General features: G+C 41.9%; 1 protein-coding gene across 1 annotated transcript in view; it reads left to right on the top strand.

Annotated features, from left to right (window-relative positions):
- Window positions 1–20,832, top strand: part of scube1 (signal peptide, CUB domain, EGF-like 1) — a 113,689-nt gene that overhangs the window by 61,838 nt on the left and 31,019 nt on the right. The window contains exons 5-7 of the mRNA XM_062383296.1: window positions 718–846; window positions 2,792–2,908; window positions 13,687–13,803. Coding sequence (XP_062239280.1) covers window positions 718–846; window positions 2,792–2,908; window positions 13,687–13,803 — 363 coding nt within the window. The remainder of the gene's footprint in view (window positions 1–717; window positions 847–2,791; window positions 2,909–13,686; window positions 13,804–20,832) is intronic.

Raw genomic sequence — 20,832 nt, 5'->3', positions numbered from 1 at the left:
GAATTGTTTTGAACACTGGTGGGGACAATCAGAAATGGTGTCACTGGATAGAAACTGAGAAAGGTGCTCAAAACTGTCTCTACACTCCCAGTGTCAACAGCAGAGTGTGAAAGAAGATTCAGGGCCATGAATCAGACATACGGTTGACATGAACCACCACATAACATACAATTTCCTTTAATTGGTCAAATCTTTCTTCATGTGGTTATGTTTACGGTGCACACACACACACACACACAAACATTGTCATCAGACATACCTGTTTACTCAGCCTGGGGGGAAAACAACACAATTGGTCTTAGCAAACACAAGTGACAGTCGTAATTGTTGACATATATAGAGAAGGGATTCAAATACAAATATCAGATCATAAGTTTTCATAAGAGACCTTCCTTCCCTGCCTGCAGATTTGTAGAGATATGATTGAAAGAGTCATGACACGCCAATGAAAAACAGAAGAGGGCAAAAGTCAACCATCAAAGCAGAGTTTTTTTGTTTGACTTGAAGACATGGTGAAGCTACTGAAGCCTATTTACTTTTTATGTATAAATGGATTTTATGGATAAACTGATCATAACTCTGATGGTTGCTTGTTGATGTCTCATTGGCCAGTTGTGTACCAGTGACCATAATGACTAGTTCCTTTCTGCACATTCAGACAAAGGCACTTTGATGGTATGAAGGTGTCATTGATGTCTCTCTCTGTCCTCTACATAGATGGGATGAACTGCATGAACAAGGACCATGGCTGTGCCCACATCTGCAGAGAGGCTCCGGGCAAAGGCGGGGTGTCGTGTGAATGCCGCCCTGGCTTTGAGCTGGCCAAAAACCAGAAAGACTGTACCTGTAAGTATCACATCTGACACCCCCCCCTGAACATATACACACACACACACACACACACAACTTAAGCCTGTTGTCGGCTTATTTACATTAAAAGTGTTGACAATCCTTAATGTAGTGAAATTCCCTTCTGTGTAACACATTCCGTCATCTGTTAGTCTTTAGTCAGTTGACTTATAACTTTATTGTACAATTCATATAGCAGCAAGGCATTAACACTTTGTTTTATAGACTTTATTTTATTGAGTTGCTTTTGCGATGAAGGATCTAGACTGTTCCTTTAATAAAAATCTGTAATAGCAATGACGGTAGGACTTCAAAGATAAAATATGAATGTGGACATTAATACTCAAGTGAGTTAAGCATTTCAGACCAAGCTGAATGTGCTGAAGGATTCAGTAGAGAGACTTCATGTCTCTAACCCTCTAAACCCCCCACCCCTCACCACTCCATCCCTGTTTCTCACTCTTCATGCTGAGTGCTTGCAGACATGGAATTTAGGGCTGCTGTTTTTGAGAGGGAAAAAATACGCTTTTAGTTACACTTTGTTTGGCAACACATCTTGTTCTCCTCTCAGGCGGTCAGAGTGTAAAGATTGTGAAAGCCGCTGAAAGGCTCTAATGTGTCCCCCGCTGTGGTAATATTTCGTTAGCAGCGAGAGACTGTGTGCTCTGCCGGCCTGTTGAGCACGGCGGCACAGGACGGTAATAAATGAGCGATGAAAGCAACAGCAGTTATGTTTACAACATACATACACATTACACACATTCCCTTCCTTCCCCTCTGTCTCTCTCTCTCTCTGTTTTTAACTTCCAACCTCCTCTCGTTCCTTTTTATTTTTAGAGTTACCAAGGAATTCAAAGTTCCCAGGTTAGGTAAAAGTCAGGAAAAGTTGCCAAAATGTCACCGAATATATTCATGCTTGCTTTTCCTCATCACCTCGCAAATCTAAAAGCAGATTAGGAGGAAGTAAAATCATTGGAAGAATCAAATTTCTCTCACATAGTGAGTGCTTGACAAATCAGCTAAGGTATGTTTATTATGGCAAACTCTAGCTCCGTCTGCGGCTGCTTAATAGGTACTTCTTTGCTGGCAGGTTTAGGGCCAAGGAACTGAAGTTGAAACCTGCGTTGTCTGGTGAGGCTTAAGTTCTTAAGTTCTCCAAAAAATTCCCAGAAAAGTTCCTGTAGTTACAGTTTTCATTACAATCTCCTCTTTCTCTTTTTTCTCCCTCATTCTTTCCATCTCTTCACCTTTTCTTTATCCCTCAAATTTTTTACAACCTTTTCAAATGTCAAAAAAGCCTTTCTCTCTTCCCTCTGCTTCTTGTTGTATCTCCTTCCTGTTGAGGTTCTTCTGGAAACCTTTTTAGATCCTTTTAAGTCCTGTTTGGTGTCAGGGTTACACCTCCTGCCCCCATCCAGAAAATCCTGCTCTTGTTAATAATTTCTGACATCCCAGGAACTGTCAAGAAGGAGTTTATGGTGTTGAGTGCTAATTGATCAAACTCCAGTCCTGCTGTTTAACAGCAAATACAGCTTGTATTAAATCGAATCGAAATCTCGAGCCGGAACACGTTCATAAATGTGGCTTCAGTTGTTCAAAATTGTTCCCAGCTGAGACAAGGAGACAGCTTTCTCGTCTTTTTCCTGCCATGCCCCTTTTATAACGTTGCCTCTCAATTGATCTATAAGAGTATTTTTGTTTATGTTTTCAAACCCTCAATATGTATGTTCCCCCCTCCCTCTCTCTCTCTCTGTCCTCTTCTCTCTTCACTTTTTTATTCAGCCCAATATCCAGTCCGTCATCATTTTGCTTCTTAATTGTGGTACATTATAAATGTCCCGCTGTGGCATCTGTCTGGTACAACTCTCATTCAACACACCTTGAGCCTTGTGTCGAACTCACTGTACAAGGAGTGTGACTCAAATCAATGTGTTTTCCTCAGTGACGTGTAACTATGGAAATGGGGGTTGTCAGCACACTTGTGATGACACTGACACTGGGCCAGTGTGCGGCTGCCATCAGAAATACGCCTTGCACTCAGACAGCAAGACCTGCATTGGTAAGTGACCACCATGTTGACCTCCTAGTTCATGTACACACATTAATGATGAAGCTCTCAGCTCTCTCTGTTTGACCGAAACACCTGTTCTATGATGAGAGACAAAAAGCTCAAACCTTTTTCACTCAGACTCAGTTCTCCTCAGTTCTGGGTTTCACAATTGGAACTTTATGTTCTCATTGGTACCTACTTTAGGCTAATTTGCATACTGCTGATGGTTTATTTTAGGCCAACTATTAAACTACTTCTTGAGGTTCACACTTTTGTCTCCATGTGTTTGTTTATCAGTCTCTAATCTATGTATCCATCATCTATGGGCTCAGTTTTAACAATCTATTGTCTGATAGAGAGAGAATGATTTGAGGGCCAACACATCTTTCGACGTTGAGACCAGGTCCCTATTGTTTAAACAATGTGGCTGCTGCCAGTGCCACGCTGGACAGCAGAACAACTGTGCTGGTCGGAAATTTGTAATGCAATTGTTGCTGATTTGCATTGAATATAAGATAGGGTCCCATCTCTCCGGCACACCAACTTTATGATAAGGCCCATAATACGTTTTGGAGGGAGTATCACAGTGGCTAAGTGTCTGGACCAAGGACTTAGCTGTGGTATGTTTGATGTGTTGGAGAAAATTGTGAGCTCAAATTACTGACACAATTCTAGCTCTAAAAAAACCATTCACCTTGTGCAAAGTCAGTGGACTGGACCAGCGACCAGCAGGCAGCTCTCTCTGCTCAAACAGGTCATTTGCACATATGACCATCAACAGAAGCAATCCACTGAACTCTGGACCTCCTCCGGACTTTCTCCGCACAGACTTTATGTGTGAATGCAAACGTCCAAATGAGAGCCCGCAGAGTTTCTGCTCACTTTTTCTGCCTGGCCCCCGAGTATAAAGTCCACAAAAATTCCAGAGGAGACAATGTAAGCACACAGCAAGAGATCTTCTGCAGGATGCTGCATTGTTCATGTGTGAAAGACAAACTCTGGAGAAAGTTCGGACCGGATGCTCCTCGAGAGTCTGAAAATGGCTAAACAGAGGAAATCATTCATCCTGCTATTTCTCTAAAGAGTAGAGGGAGATTAAAGGGTTTCAGGTAAGTGGAGTCATTCATAACTCTGTATTCTTCACCTCCTTACTGATGATATGTTTGTAACAAATAATTTGCAGAGCCCAAAAACAATTTTCATCATCACTTCAATACTTTTGTAGTCAACTGCAGCTTGTTTGATGTCATGTACAATATAAATGGGTGGTTCAGGTTTTATAGTTTTATATTTATACATAGACACATTTTGGATGTTAAAGACAATATTCTGTTAACACTGAGAGATTGTTTCTGTTCCTTTACAAATAATTCAAACTCATGATTTGAGCGAATAAACTAATACATTTGTCAACAAGTAATCCAAAAATGTCATCTAGAATGCACAAGACTGACACAATAGCAATAGTTAACTATGTTAAATATCTATTAGTAGGGTAGGTGATATATTAATGTAGCTTCTTATTGAAGCTGATCCAAAATAACAGTAAAATACAACAGCTTTTCAGCCGAGGTCCTACAAGGTCCTGCTCTCCAACAGTTTAGGTACCAACAAATATATTGTAGGTAGGTATACTTGAGCTCAGAGGAAACAATGAAGCTAAAAAAAATAACTGCTTCGTGTTTTTTCAGGAGTAAGGACGGAATCCTAATCATTTGTTGAAAACATCCCATAAATCCATCAGTTATCCTTTTCAGTAATGAAATGTAAGTTGATGTCAGATAGCCAGCAGTAACTATGAATCCTTAAATGAAGAATGCCAAACGAGAGTTTGGATTTCCTTTCTTTCAGATTTGTGTTCATTGCATTTCAATCGGAGCAGGAACTCCCCAAACAGCCATCACTTAAGGTTAAACCTTGGAATCACAATGTCTTTTTTTTACCCCTCTGCTGCCAGAATTTTGAACCTGGCAGTATCTCACCAAATATTCGTCCAACTGATGGGCTACTTGGGACTCCTTTTGACTGGTCATGTTCTGCTTATGTTGTAATTGAACACTGTAAACCTTGAGGAACCAATTGAACAAATGTTTTTCCCCATATAGTCATTTGTATAACCGTTATAGAAAGGATGTAAGTTAAATTTTGTACATGTGACCTGGAGAGATTTTTACACCTGTCCAACACATACATGGACATGGAACTCTCTGATGTTATTGCTTTCACTGGGCTTCCTGCTGTATTCAAACACTGGAAACATCTCTCTCTCTCTCTCTCTCTCTCTCTCTCTCTCTCTCTCTCTCTTTCTCTCCCTCTCCATCTCTCTCTCTCTCTCAACAGGTTTTGATTGCCGATAACCCTTTTATTTTTCAGCTGCTCTGAAGAAGTAAAACACACCATCAAGAGAGAGCTGCGAAGAGGAATCCTCATGAGTGCGAGCAGGAGCCTTCCTCTCCCACTTTTCCTAATGTTGTGTCTTTTCTCTCTCTCTCTCTCCCCCTCTCTCTCTCTCTCTCTCTGTCTCTCTCTCTCGACGAGAGAAAGGACCCCTGTGTCTTTGGTCCAAGACTCCCAGCTACTCTGTGGGCCAACCTTTGAGGCCCCCACCATCTTACCCTTTCTATATAGTGCTACACCTCTGCTTCCCCTTCCTCCTCCCCCTCCTCCTCCTGCTTTCTGGTGATAGTACCTGATTGCCTGTCTTGTCTGAGCATCCATGTTAAAACTAAGGTGGAAAAAAGGATTTATCCTTAATTCACAAGAGGAAAGAGTGATTGTGTGTGTGCGCGTGAGTATGTGGATGGATAGGGCTTGGGTGGTGGGGTGGGGCCACATGTTAATCTCTGTGGTTAACAGCAGACATCTCAATTGCAGCCTGATCATAGGTGAAGCTTCAACGAAAGCAAACTCAACCTGCTCCTCCTCCCGCTCTCTCACTACCTCCTCATCATCACTTCATCACAAGTCCCTAATAAAAAGCTACCAGATCTCTGAAAACTAAAACCTGCCAACATCAAAAATTTCCTCCAAGCCTCATCCCCATTCATCAGCTTCTGTTCTTGCTCCACACACCTTGATAGAAGGACAGGGTCTTCCACTGCAACATGTCCATCTAACTGCACGTGTCCACTCATATATGACACATCATCCATTTTCTCTGCCCCTTTCTGTAATCTCTCTGCTTTTCTGCTTGCCCTGCTGCATCGGAGAGCCTGCATTGCATTTGTATGGTTTCCATTCCTCATTCCCTTTTTTTTCTTCATATTTTACTTTCGGAAACTAAGAACACTTAAAGAAACTGCTGCCGTTCTGTGTAGGTTGGGTCCCCCTCTCTGTGGGCCTCCAGCCACAGCTTAGTCCCATACACTCTTTAGAAGCCAGTGGCTGGGACTCCTCTCTTCCCACCTCTTCTCAACCTGTCTCACACATCCACCTCTCTCTCACGCACACACATTTTATCTCCCTCTCTGACAGATCTTTTCACACGCTCGAGCAAGTAGACTCTTTAAAGTACACACAATGGTATGCACAGGCTCTTACACACATACACACACATCCACACATTCACATTTTACCAGTTAGCTGAGCACCAGAAAACCTCCATTCATCCCTGAGTGTACTTCAGAGAGTCCTCCACTTTGAGAGGAGAGAGGGAGACAATGGCTGAGGGTTTGGGCCACAGAATAGAGGGGATGTTAATTACCCCAATATAGCCCCCCCCCAAGACCCACAACCCAACTGGAGTGTGTACATCAAAGGCCAAATCTATTTCGGCCAGTAGCATTAAATAACATAGAGATCGTCATTCAGGCCCTAATGACTGAGGCCCATAGAAAGGCTTCCCTCACCCGGTCCCATGACTATCCCAAAAATCGCGAATATGCCATCTTAACAGCTATCTCGCCCCCTTTCTACAACCAATATTACCTTCCTCCCTCTCCCTCCACCTTCACCCCCTTAACCCACCCACCCACACCCCCTTACACAACTTTGGGAATGTAGTTTTTCCAGCGTTGACAGTTAAATCCACTTGTGATGTGTTCCATAGACAAACAGGCAACCAGCGCTGCCCCCAGACTCCTGCTTTTTTATGTCTCCGCCTGCCCTCCCTACATCCCCCTTCAAAACTACATTTCTGTGTCGTGATGGGACCGATATTGTTCTAATGGTTTCTTTTCTCTATCTTGCTTCCTCTGTTCTTACTTTGTTCATCATTGTTTTCTCAATCACTTTACCATAAATCTGTTTTTCATGTTCTCCTGTTTAACTCTGCATCTTCCTCCTCTGCTCCAGCCTCTCTCCTCTTTCTTGTCATTATCATCACCTAATGTGCGTTTCCTCTGTCTTTGTGCCCACATTTAAGGCATCTTGTCTTGGAAATGTTGGACATGTATCTTCTCTTCCCTCTCTTTCTTGTCTTCCAACTTCATCCTAATGAAAGAAAAAATTATTGCTGACAAAGTGTGGCTGTTTGATATGGAAGACAGAAACTCCATCGGTGACAAAAGCAATGTCAACATCAGAACTAAAATCCCCAAAATGTTCACCCAACCCTGTTCCATTCCCAAACCCCACACCTCCTTCATTTAACAAAGCTTTTTTCATATGTTAGCCATGAACGTTCTCCATACCCTGTCCTACCTACCCACTTTCCTTTACAACTGCTTCATTTTGTAAGCTACACACTGATACTGATAATTTTTCATTAATTTTGTTTTGTTCTTTTGATTTCCTCTGGGATATTTATCATTTGTTTGGGGATTAACACTCTAACAGGGATTTTGGCTCTTCTTCATCGCTTCTTGCTTCTTGGCTTTGGTTTTTTGCTCAAACGCCAAGAGGGGCTGAAGGTCTGGTCATTTGGGCTTCTCATTAACCTGCTGCTCACTGTTTGTCCCCTTGTCACTTGTGTTTTAGAGAAAGATGAGGCTGCAATTGAGAGCTCTGAGTTCAATGCCACGTCAGTAGCTGATGTGGACAAGCGGGTGAAACGGCGGCTACTTATGGGTAACTCTTTTCTTCCTCTTTCTATGTGTTGCCATGGCGCTTGTGCTTGTATCCCCGACTCTACTCCTTTGCGTTCTTCCTTGTCCCCCTCTCTCTGTCTTTATTTTATCAAGTTTTTTTGTAAACCTTTGGTTCCCACTGTGTCTACTCCCACAGTCACAGTTTTGCTACTACCAAACGTGATGAAAAAGGAGTGAAAGAGGTCACTGTTTCCTTTTAAACCCTTTCTCCTCAACTTTAAACACTGATATTTCCTGCTCTTAGGTTTTCTGATGAACTAACTTTTACTTTTCCAGTTACACTTTACTCCAAATGTTTTGTGTTACACTTCCCTTATTTTTTATATCTTAACAGAAAAGGAAAACCCCTGAAAAAGGTCATAAAATCAACTTGCCCCACAATTACATAAATACACCATAAACCCAATGTATTTGGCAGAATATCTCATAATCCTAATCTCCAGGTGAAGAGAGAAACCCCCCTCCTATGATATCCCATGATGCTGTTAAAACTGTATCCGACATCCTTGTATAAGTGAATAATTTTTTAGGCTTGGAGTTCTATCAAGTCAGCAGACTGGAGAGCCCAGTGACCAAATAGATGTTTCTACCCAAACATTTGTCATGAATAGGACCTCAAATGGATTTTAATCAGTCAATCAATCAATCAAATTTAATTTTTATAGCCAATATTCACAAATCACATTAGTCTCATAGGTCTTAACAAGGTGCAATATCCTCTGCCCTTAACCCTCAATAAGAGTAACTACCCCAAGAACTTGAAACTTGAAACTTCATAGAGAGCCACATGTGAAGGATCCCTCTCCCAGGACGGACAGAAATGCAATAGATGCCACTTGTAGCTCAACACATCAACACAATTACAGAAAACCTGATCAGAAGAAACAGTTTTTCACATAACGTTTCAAGCATTTATAAATAATAAAATGTCTGATAGAACCGAAGGGAGCAGCATTGACAATTGAAATGGTTATTCCCAGCTATGTTATATGAGTAGACATATTGTATATCAAGCAGTCTCGCTGTAATCATAGTTTATGATAAGCTGTCAACATCACAATCCACCCGTTTTGATCCGTCACCACAATCCACGATCAGGATCCGGATTCACTGTCCACCATTACGATCCACAATCTCTGATTTGAGATCCACCGTCTTGATCTGTGGTCCATGATATCAATCTTCAAGCCATGGGATGATTGCAAGTAAAACATCAAACTTAACTTTAGTCGGTGGGGCTGCAAGAGTCACATGAACACCTGGGTATACTTGAACCTCATTTAACAAACTACTGGTTAAATCAATCCATTTTTAGGTTCATCTTTGGGTGTCCTACTATGATTACCAAGGAATCCAATGCCTTCAATTAAAAGATTTAAAACACTTCTGCACTTTGCTCTTTCAATAAATGCAGTGATTCAATTAATTCATAACAATTGTTCATTGTTATGAATTGTTCAATGGTTAATATAATATAAAGTACAAGTGTTTTTGTTCTGAAGCACTACTTCCTAGTATTGCTGCTCCAAAGAAATGAGCTGTACAAACTGTAATGTCATTCATTTCAATCGATTCTGGCCAATGTGGCTTGGAGGAAGACCGAAGAATTTGGTTTGAGGATGAATCCTCATCACCCTTGTGCTTCTCTGTTTTAATTTCTCCTCCCTCAATTACCTTCCCCTCAATGGCTTAACACTGATTCACCTCCTGTTGTACCAGCATGTCCTTTGTTCAAATGACGTTCCACTTGTAACCTGTGGTGGATTGTGAGTCATGTTTACCTTACTAGGATTACATGGAAATAACTAACATGGATTAAACATATTGATCTCAGTTTGGGAGTTTTCCTTTCAAAGCAGTTTCCCCACAATGAGATTCCGGTCAACCACAGGAACATTTGTTAAAGACATTTCAGATTTAAACCTAACCTGGTCTATAGTTTGTATGGTTAACCAGCCAGACGCCCTTCATTTCAATGCACTGTAATTGCCTCCACGTTTCAGAATGATTTGATTCCAGCTGGTTGCCAACAAATCTTCCTCATTTCACCTAAGACATATGAACAAATAGAAACATAATCCCTTAACGGAATAAAGTTCACAGCAGAATGTAAAGTAATTAACTTTTCTGCCAAAACTCTAGGGATGTTGCCTTGACTATTGAACATGGACTGGTGGTTGAATATGCAGCTATATGTAGTTTTGGTGGATTCTATGAGATGCTCCCCGCTTCATTCATTACATTTAAGAGTGCCTTAACAATCTTAAAATTTCATTAATTTTATATATTTAGACCCATTGTGTTTTAAGACTACAACCTCAAGTTATAAGAGTCTACTAAACCCTAAACTTTGCTTATACTGAAAATAGCAACTAATCATTCAGTACATGAGTTGAAAGATGCACATATATGTGCCTCCACCATGTCTGTGTACAAAAAAGAATACATGCACTTGCATTTGGTTGCTGATGGTTGCACTGGGCCAGCTTAAACAGCATCCATATGCCAGATTTGACACTGCTGTCAGTTTGTCTGCTTCCTCTGACGAACAGCGTTCCATTGCACAGTGCAGAGAACATACTGATCAAGACAAATGTAAGTGCAGCTGAGGCTCTAATGAAAAGGTGCTGCTGAGACAAGGATGGGCTACAGAGAAAGTGAGGGATGGAAAGGCGAATGGAGAAGAGAGGTGGAAAGGTGTGTGACTAGACAGGTCATTCCATTATGACGATAATGAATAAAAAGCTAAATTGGGAACAAGGAGCTGGAGTGGAGCAGAGTAGCTGGGGTCCTGGATTTCAAATAAACATCAGCTCAGGACAGATGTAGCTAAACAGAAGTGGGTGTGTGTGAGTGATAGAGGCCAAAGGAACAGCTGATTGAGCTGCCCATCATTGTGCAGTAAGTATCCTGTTGAGCACTGGAAAGGGATCGTGCCCCTTTTGTCACCTTTTCATAACAGTGCAGCAGTTGTTGTTACCTGGCATGGTGCTTTAGTTGACACGGTGCACGTGCCTCTCTCTCTCCTGCCCTCCAGCTTTAATCAATAGAACATGTGTCCTCCCCTTACAGAAAGTGGTTAGCAGCAGTCAGCATATCCATGCAAGGAGTGTGATGGACATGTCTATGCTTACTCCCTCTCATTCCTCTGCCACTGAAACTTGTAGTAGCTACAGAGGAGGCTTGTTAAGTCTCATCTCACCTAAAATTGTGCATTATCTGATGAATATTTGAGCAATTCAAACTTCCTGCTCTGTTGTTAGAAACATTCCAGTTAAATGCATTTAATAACTGTGCCTGCCTGTGTGATAATCTCTATCACATAGGCAGGACACCAGTTAGTAATGCTAATAACGGCAAGTTTCCTTCCAAAGTGACCACAATAGTTACTGACAGCTCACTAAAAGTTATTTAGTGATCGGTGGTATTTAGTGATCGGTGGGAATACAAATGAATACATAAAGGAACATTGTGCAAAGATTCATGTACGGTGACATGTTAACACAGTAGCAAGTTTGATCTGTTTCATTGTTGATCCAAACTGTTCAACAACCTATGAGGGAATATGAATGAAGTTTGGAGTAATTTACTTTGAAAGGGAGCATTGAGCGAATAGTTTAATATTAGTGGAAATATGATGATTTGCTTTCTTGCTGACATTTTAAGATGGATACCTCATATCAGTTTGTTACATATGAGGTTATCTCAGTGTAGAGGAAGCAGGGGGAGAAGTCTGTTTCTGTCCTAAGGAGAACAAAGCTTTCTTCTCTTAGCTCACTATTGTGGGGAGCATTGGTGGTTGTAGTATGTTGTTTTGACTGTAACTTTTACAACATAAAATTTGGGTGAACATTTGATCTCTATTTATGTGAAAAATAAATTGTTCCCAAAACAATCCACCAGAGAAAGATTAAACATTGAACAAACAGCAGAAGACTGCGTCATCAGAATCCATCATCACAAACAGACAAACACAAACCAGGCAAGGACGGAAAGGGTTATGGGGGGCCTGTCCATCACATCAGTCACGCCCGGCGGTGCGTCTGTGTTCCCGCCCTCAGCTTTGCCCTGAGGCTGGATGTGGCCTGGAGAGAGAGAAGAACTGTGAGCAGGACTGTGCTCACCCTCAGATAATGATAGGGCCAACTGTACTCAGTATAAATCACTCTGACCCATAACCACCACATCCATTGACTCACATTCGCATACACCTTTAACACTCATACAAACCAAGTTGACTATATACACCTGTGCAGGCACGCAGACCATATTACAACACATACGCACACTAACACACACACATACACACAGGAGTTACAGAGACCCAGGCTGGGGGGTGCAGAGGGGACAGGTTTCTGTTATCGTACCTTACAGGGCCAATCAGACAGGCTGCCTGGATGATTGAGTGTCTCTACTTCCAGCCAACAGGGGGTGGGGGGGTCCGGGATTTGTACGATTTTAAGTGTTTGTTCTCAGAGAGAGGGATCAATAGACATGAAAAAAGATTAAGAATGTGGAATTCAGAGTTGGGATGTATTAACAAAGTGAAGAACAAAAGCCAGTAAGAAAACAGAGATTAAAGGGACGAGGCTGAGACTGATGTTTGAGGCTGTATGAGAGAACACACTTGTGCAAATACCGTCCTGTCTCCTGATGGACAGCACAGGCCCTCCTGGGTCGGATGTCTTTGTGACTGCATTAAAGGGCGTTATACAAATTTCTTGACCTCTGACGATGTGTGTCCTGGCCAGAAAGGGCTTTTCCTGTTTCTCTCTTGACTCAGGATCACAATCTCCCATCATTTTAATGAAAGGGGACAAGCTGCCACAGAGAAAGGGAACATCCCTGATTTATCTGTTGCTGTTTGAATTCTAACATGTCAACTTTTAGGAACTAGGGAAAACAGATTTGATGATGTTTGGTATTGAGTTTGACCACTGGCCAAGTGTCTTAACTCCCAATTCATGTACTCATTCACACAACTGTGCCATTTAGGCCTTATGGATTTACTGAAACCCACCAAAAGCAGAACAGTTGCTAAGTGAAATCCCTTTCAGTCAAGGGTCAACATCAAATTTCAGCCTCTTCAGCACTTCTTCATGCTCATTGGGAAAGTGTGTGCTGAGCTTTGCTAAAGCAACAGCGGCTGGGCAGGTGAGCTAGAGTTACCATGAGCTTGTGTTTGTTTTGGGATTAGCGCAGGCAATATTCACAAGTCCGAGCAAACCTTATCTGCGCCACACACAAGAACATTTTTCTGGAGGAAAATATACACACTGGTTCTGCCGAGAGTGTTCTAGACTTACGGCACCTTGCACTAACTTTATTTTTCTATCTACTTAACTTATCCCTACCTCTTATTTGTGTTAACTGATTTCTTGTCACTTTTGGAAACAGGACCGACCTCTGGGCCAAAGAGTTCTTCACCCTCCTTTATCAGCACAGTGTCATGTGTTTTTGTCTGATTGTCTTGATACATTGCTGTCAATGATAAACAAATCTGGGTTGTGACTTTCTGTGTGTATAAACATCATATTTATCACTTCATAAGATAATCTCATGACAATCTGTGTATTGACAAAGCTATATGAAAAAAATGACTTTTCTTGATTGTATATTCTTCTACTGCATTAAGCTTTGTCTCAACCCACATCACCTTCACTTTCAATAATTTCTTTTTCATTATATTTCAGAAGCAGGGGTCACATGTTAACACCCCCTCCTTCTCTTTCTCTATTTCCATATTTGTGCTGTCTGCAGAGACCTGTGCCGTGAACAATGGCGGCTGCGATAGGACATGTAAAGACACAGCCACAGGAGTGCGCTGCAGCTGCCCAGTGGGATTCACCCTGCAGCCGGATGGCAAAACATGTAAAGGTCAGTAAATGTATGAAAGTGTGCTGTTAGGGCGAAAGGTGCGCAGCTCCTGTTCACTTAGCTCTGGTCGTGGCCACCGACACTGCTGCTGCCTGTTTATGTTGATTTTGCCACTGAGCATTTCTCCACTTTGGATAGCCTGCCGGTGACATCAATGACGGTGGTCCAAGGAGACAACCGCTGAAGCATGGGCCTAAATATCCCAGAGTAGAACAGATTATTATAGGGTTTTGGCTTTCGACTAAAACAGCAGTCTCACTGAATGAGGCTGGCTGGTGATTTGAAACTGAGTCAAACACTGGTCAGGAGGCGTCCTGTTTTTTGGAGTTAAGACACATGTTCAAAAGTTCAGTGAGAGATTTGACGGAAGACATGGATCAGTGTTTATTTTTTATTATAACTCTCTTTTGGTGGTGCCATAGGGCTGCAGAGGCAATGATATTTCTGTAATTACATGCAGTTTATGCTCAGCTTAGCAGCTAGCATGCTGTTTACATGAAGGAAAAAGCAAGGTCAATTCACTACTTTCATGGCAAAAATGCGCTTCATGTTGACAACCTGTTGACATAGAAACTACTGAGCAATACATAAAGGGTAGATATTCCAAATTCTGAAAGTTCCATGTTTTCTGTTTCACTTTTATCCAGTCCAAATTGAGGGTTTAATTCTTTTTTTTTTTCAAGACTAACTAAACTTATAATCAAGATCAGTTTCCTTTACTGTTTTTTTCTCTTCTCATCTCAACCCAGTCATAGTTTACTAGTGTTGTGTATTATCAAGTTAACATAGTGATGCTGCTGCTGCTGCTGCTGCTGCTGCTGCTGCTGCTGCTGATGATGATGATGGTGGTGATGATGCTTATGTGTGCATGTGTCTGTGACGTGTTCATGGAGATATTTGAGTCATTACAGTAACGTGGTATGGGCCACATGACAGTGGGTGCATCGTGTGAGGAATGTGAATATCGCCTATGTGTGTGTTGTGGAGTATGTGTGTTTGTGAAATGAGTGTCATGCAGTTTGAGAATGTGGCATGTAGGTGTGTTAAATCCTGGAGCCAGAGCTGTCTCAGGCCTGGCAGGCAGACGACACGTCGGCAAACTTTGAGATGTTTGAACAGTGAGGCCCACACTGGCCACTGTCTCTCTCCCTCTCTCTTTCCCATACACTGGCCTGACAGACACACTCACAGAGACAGCACCATCCAGCTGCAGCTCCAGGAAATACAGCAGTTGATCTCTAAATGTAAATTAATTTTAAATGTACATATGAAATAGAGCAAAACGTGTTCTTGCATAAATTACAAATATACATATACATACTTTAGATACTCCGCTGTCTCTTTGCTTAACCATACCAACACAGGACAGGTTATCACATTTTTTTGTCTGTGCCTTCAAAAATCGGTTTCGAATACTAAATCACTTGCATGATCTGCTATGGGTAAGGGTTTGGTCAGAAAACAAGGGAAAGATCATGGTTTGGGATCAAATTATCACTTTTTTAAGGTTTATGAAAAAAGTACATGTTTAAGCTGAGGGAATGATTTCATGAACGTTAAAGAAAACAGCAGAAAAATTAAAATGAAGAGTAATCTCCGGTGATTGAGTCCTCCTCCGTCTGGATTTACTGCCCCATTATCTAAATCTTACTTCATCCTTTTTCTGCCCTCATGTTTCCTGCAGCACTTTAGATTCTGTCAATTGAACATAGATGGATGCACTTGCTAAAACAGCTGTTGCTGTCATTCTTCCTGAGAAGGTCGTCTCAAATAGAGTGAATCATTTGATTTGGTTCATATTAAAAATGTAGAATCAGTGTAAACACATACAACTGTCCCAACCACTTGACTTGCCAGACAGGCTTCTTGCGTACTAGAAAAACATCTTGTCTGCTGCCCTGATGTCAAGTTCAAGCTAGCAGCTTGTGCGAACACTTCCACTCTGTCTCCCCAGGTGATTTGTGGTCCTGACAGAAACCGGCATTTAGAGTGGTTGAAAAATGAAACGTTCAACCTTCGTTTTTGGGTCTGAGTTGAGTGGGGAAGATGGATAGGCACACAGTCCAGCTGTGCCCCACCCACATAATTTGGAGCTGGATCAGCCCCCAGGCTTCATAAATCCCTGAACAGGGATCAGTGCTGAGGGGAGCTGAGAGACAGAGAGCAGGCAGAGCCCATCGATCAGTATCTATCAACTGGGCACCAAGCAGGAAAACCCACACTGACACACACTGATTCAAACCCAGAACTTATCTATGCACATGTATTGAGTCTGGTACACCTCTTGACATCCTGCAACGTGACTGCTGCTCTTTAGACTTATGACTTAGAGAGACTGTAGAAAAACACAACTTTTGGTGAAATGTACTGAAAATACAGTATAGTACTCTCACTGTACTCTGAATATACTCACACAGGGGAAGAGAGGGGAAGAGTGAGGGAAGAGATAAAGAGGGAGACATACTCAGTGCTTGAAAGTGTAGAAATAGAGTAGAGAGTCCAGTTCAAGGGGCCTGGCGTGGCGGTGTTCTGAGGGACAGCTGGCAAGTCAGCAAAGCAATTCACTGCCAGAACACCAGGTGGAGAACAGAATTTCTCTGGAGAACAAATTTGTCCCCGATCTTTCTACACAGCTTTGTACACTCTTCGACCTGCAAACCGACGTTAGCCGAGATCTCCTTCCAGGAATTGCAGGCAATCTGCATGTCCTTTTATTTCGTCGATGACGTATTACAAGTGGTCATACTTTCGGATCTCTTCTGTCAAATGCTCTTCTATTTGGTCCATATTCGTTCTTCTAAATCTTCCGTAGTTTCTGCCGGTATTATGAGGCATAAAACCGGAAATGTGACTCCGGAAAGGATGTAGTAAGCAGACCAATCACAGCCTTGCGGCCTGCATGAGGCACACACATACAACCAGTGATAGTGATACGTGCACAGTGGTAGAATAGTAATAAAAGGTGATGATGCCCTTATCACTGACTTTGTGGTGATAAGGGCCGACGCTGGTGTTGATGTGCTGTAAACAATGTCAACCCATCTTGCTGTAAGCCAGGTGACTAAGGTGTCTATACAATGAGCCTGAACGGTAACCTGGTCACATGTTTCATAGATCAGAGTCTCCTGCTGAAGCTTTTAGGTGTGTGTATGTACAGTATATTTATATGTGTGGGTGTGTGTTGACTCTGGCGACCAATGTAATCACAGTTGTGGAAACAGATAACTGCTGGCATTTAGCTGTTTTAGCAGCAAGATAATTGCTGCACTGTGAGGAGGGCTCATCTGATGTGCCGCTTAATAACGGATAGAGACTGACTCTCTCTCTCTCTCTCTCTCTCTCTCTCTCTGTGTCTATCCTTGCTCTAAATCCAAGGGGATGAGTCCTGTCGTGCCTGTCTATCATAATCATTTTAATATAGACTATGTAGGGCATGTTTAAAACCCACCAGTCTGATGAACGCCTTTACATCTGTGCTGACAGATGAGGTGGTTCAGCCTCTCATGATGACAGACAGGCCAACCCAAGGAGGTATTTCGTCACAGGCCACTCTTGACAAAAGCTGAGCATGTAAGAGAGGGGGTGGTGGGGTAAAAGATAGACACCAGAAACAATCATTGAACCAGATAAACTCAGTGCACTCCTGAATCACAGTAGAGCATGTCTTTATAACACCACAAACAAGCCTTCAACATGAAAACAAAAAAAATTCTGTTCAGGATGCTTTGAGTAATTTGTCTCTTGTAGAATCAACTGCAAGTCAGCAGCTAGGCTCTCTGATGATGTTTTGTACAGCGCTCTCCATTCAAGTCTGAAAGAGTCAGTTAGACGTTAGGGAGCCGTCCACCTAGTGCAGTTTTTCCATTTCGTTTATCTTGGTACAGAACTTAAACAAACAATCCACACACTCATTTCTTAGAAGCATCTAGCACAGAACCTGGTGAGGAACTGCTACTGTTTATGAAGGGAGTTTCCAGATGTTTGATTAGAAGGTGCCCATTGGAGGTTGGATCACTTAAAGTATGTGTGTGTGTGTGTGTTTGGCGTGTGCATGTCATAGGTAGGACTAAAAAACTGTTATATGGGGGACAGTTTGTCTAATTAGAGACAAATGCCATTTTGCCAAATTGGAAAACATTGTTGTTGTTTTTCTTGTTGTTTTTTGTCAATGATTGAGTTTAGGTTAGGCAAGTAGTGGTTATGGTTATGTTTAGTGTCTAGGAAGTTAATGCAACTCTATGTAAGGTCCCCAGTAGTGACCAAAGTAAGGGCCGATATATGTTTTATATGCAAGTTCATGGCCGTGTATATCTGTGGATGGTGTGTGAATGGTGAATTGTTTTTTTGGGCACGTGAGACACGTTCCCACTGGCCTGCATTCCTTCTCTACCTGAAAAGACCTGAACACACACCCACACACGCACACACACACACACAAATAAATGTCTAACAATGGAACATCAAATACATACATGTACAGAGACAGTAGCACACATACAAAGTTGCGACAAAGAAATATTTTCTTTTTGTGATACCCACAAAATACACTATACCTGTTTAGCTATCAGTAGGTTCATATTATTTTTTATGGCTGCAGCTAATATTATTTTCATTCTTGATACTATAACGTTTTTTTCAGTTAGTTGATGAACTCCTCTAGAATTTCTAAAATGACATAAAACATAGTTTACAGATGTTGGTCAAAGTTTGTCAAACAAGTGATTTTCATATCACTTGAATCCAAATATATCAAACATCATAGAGATGGATCCAGCATTTATTTTTGTATGCTCAATTGATTATCAGAGTAGTGGCTGATATTGTTTCTGTCAATTGAGTAATTAACTAACCACCTATTAGCTCTTTACTGTGTTGTTATAAGTACAATCGGACAGATGGGAACAAGGTCAGTCCAGTTTTAAATATTGATACTAGTATATTACATATTGTACTGACTGTCACTGTCACTGGTTTTGGTGTCATATGTGTGTGTTAATACACCTTCTTTTTTCTAGTAGCCTGGGGGTCCCTGTTTCCTCAGTAAGGGGTCACAACTCTGTAGCCCCCTCTGTGTCCACACTGGTCCCATGCACCCAATCCCTTTAACCTTACAAGACTGCAGCAATACAGGCAGTCCCTTCCCTGGCCAAACTCAGGGCCACATCATTTGCTGTTTTATTGTTGTGTAAAACAGAGGATGTCCCTTGGCCCACATGCACTTGTGGACTGTTTGTTATTAAAATAGGCATCAAGCACTGGGGTTTTTTAATACCCGAATAAATACACGCTGCCTCCCGGCCTGATGTCTGTCCTATCCACCGGCAACACCCTGTGAAGAAAACCAACGCTCCTAAGAAACCTAGATCCTCTGTACTACGTAATTATTTGGAGAGGTTCAGGTTCCTGCAAATGCATTCCATTTAATTGCTTTTTACTGCAAATATTTGGTAAAGCTACTCTCCACTGTGCACAGCTCGTACTCTTGAGATATGAGCTATACAAGCAAGTCTAAATGAATTAGGAGACAAGAGTTTTATTCTTGGTTGATGTGTTTCAACTAGTTTTTTTCCACCTAAGACTTTTTCTCAGGAGCAAGGCAGACAGACAAGCCTATTACATAACTCTGACCCTGCGCTTGACCTCTGGATGCTAGGATCAGAGGTGAGAAGTTAGGATTCATTTACGCTACCCTCAGTCGTGACGGATGGTTTAAGCTGCAGTGGTGATCAATCGGGTCGGTCAGTGGGTCCTAATCAGGCAGCTGAGCCCCGCGGCAGCATCAGGGTCTCTGCTGGAGTCAGGTTTCTCATTCCAAACGCTGAACGTCTTGAATAAAGCCCTGAGGCTCACAGAGGAGCAAGCGAGGGGGTGGAGGCCTTGTTTCCTTTGGCCCAGGTGGATGTTAGCAAGCCTTCTCATTTGGCCCACATCCTCCTCTGCAGCCGGCACAGTGAAGAGTTCACATCCAAAATATCTACCTTGGAAGAGAAATGTATTCCCCGGAGGTCACTTTTCAACTGCCAGTAAATTCAATTCAAATTCAATTGGAGGCCTATTTGGGTTATTGGAAATCTGTGTTAAAAAGTGCCAGATGTTTTTTAGTGCAGACAGACTCTAATCGATTAATCAGAGTCACATCAAACAAAGTTCTTAGCCCAGCTTGCTCTGCTCATGTTCAGTCACACCACTTCCACGGCTCCTGAAGACTCTGAATCATATAGGCAATACTAATACCATTATACTAATAGCTCCGCCTGAGTCACATTATATCAATGTGATTATATAAACAGCTTCATCAAAGTATGTAATTTGTGGTCACAATGTTCTGCTCTGCAACGTCCAACATCACGACCAAATTACACTAATGCTGCTTGCAGACATGCACTGGACTGAGCAGTTCCTCAGTATTATCTCTGGAGGAGTTACATTTTTTAATGACAATGTCAACGTGAGATGCTCCGCAGTTTCTACAGACTTTCTCCACCTGGCCTCCTCGTATATATTGCATAGAAATTCAGGAGAATCAGATGTGTGAAGACTCCGACACTGTAAGGGTGCTGTAAACAAAATCACATGATCTACGCAGTTGAGTTAATATCTTTCTTCCTGCCTCTGTGTGCTGAACCCTGCGGCTCCACTTCTTGCCTGAATAATGAGGAGGATTTGTTGCTGTTGTGAATGTGTCTGTGCAGAGAGCCCCCCGCTGTGTTGTGCATGTGTGAAAGACAAACTCTGGGTAAAATCCTTAGTCAATTCTCTGTTTTTTCTCTGAAAAAGGCATAAGGGTGGTGTAGCCTCATGTAATAAAACCTGTATTAGTACTGTGAGTTTTGTTGTTCATCACGATAAAGGTTTTCATATAGAACACGGTTTATACAATATGATGCTATGTTTTCATTGAATGGTCTTTAACAGTTTTGACATCATTCTCTTATTTCCTGGTAACTTTCCATTTATACTCTCAGAACTTTATTTTAGCTATGTTACATTGGAAATGCACTGCGTTTGCCAGCTTTTTTATTTCTTTAT

This window comes from Platichthys flesus, chromosome 23 (genome assembly GCF_949316205.1).
Source record: "Platichthys flesus chromosome 23, fPlaFle2.1, whole genome shotgun sequence".
In the NCBI taxonomy this organism is placed as follows: Eukaryota; Metazoa; Chordata; class Actinopteri; order Pleuronectiformes; family Pleuronectidae; genus Platichthys; species Platichthys flesus.
This window is presented reverse-complemented; position numbering and strand designations above follow the sequence as displayed.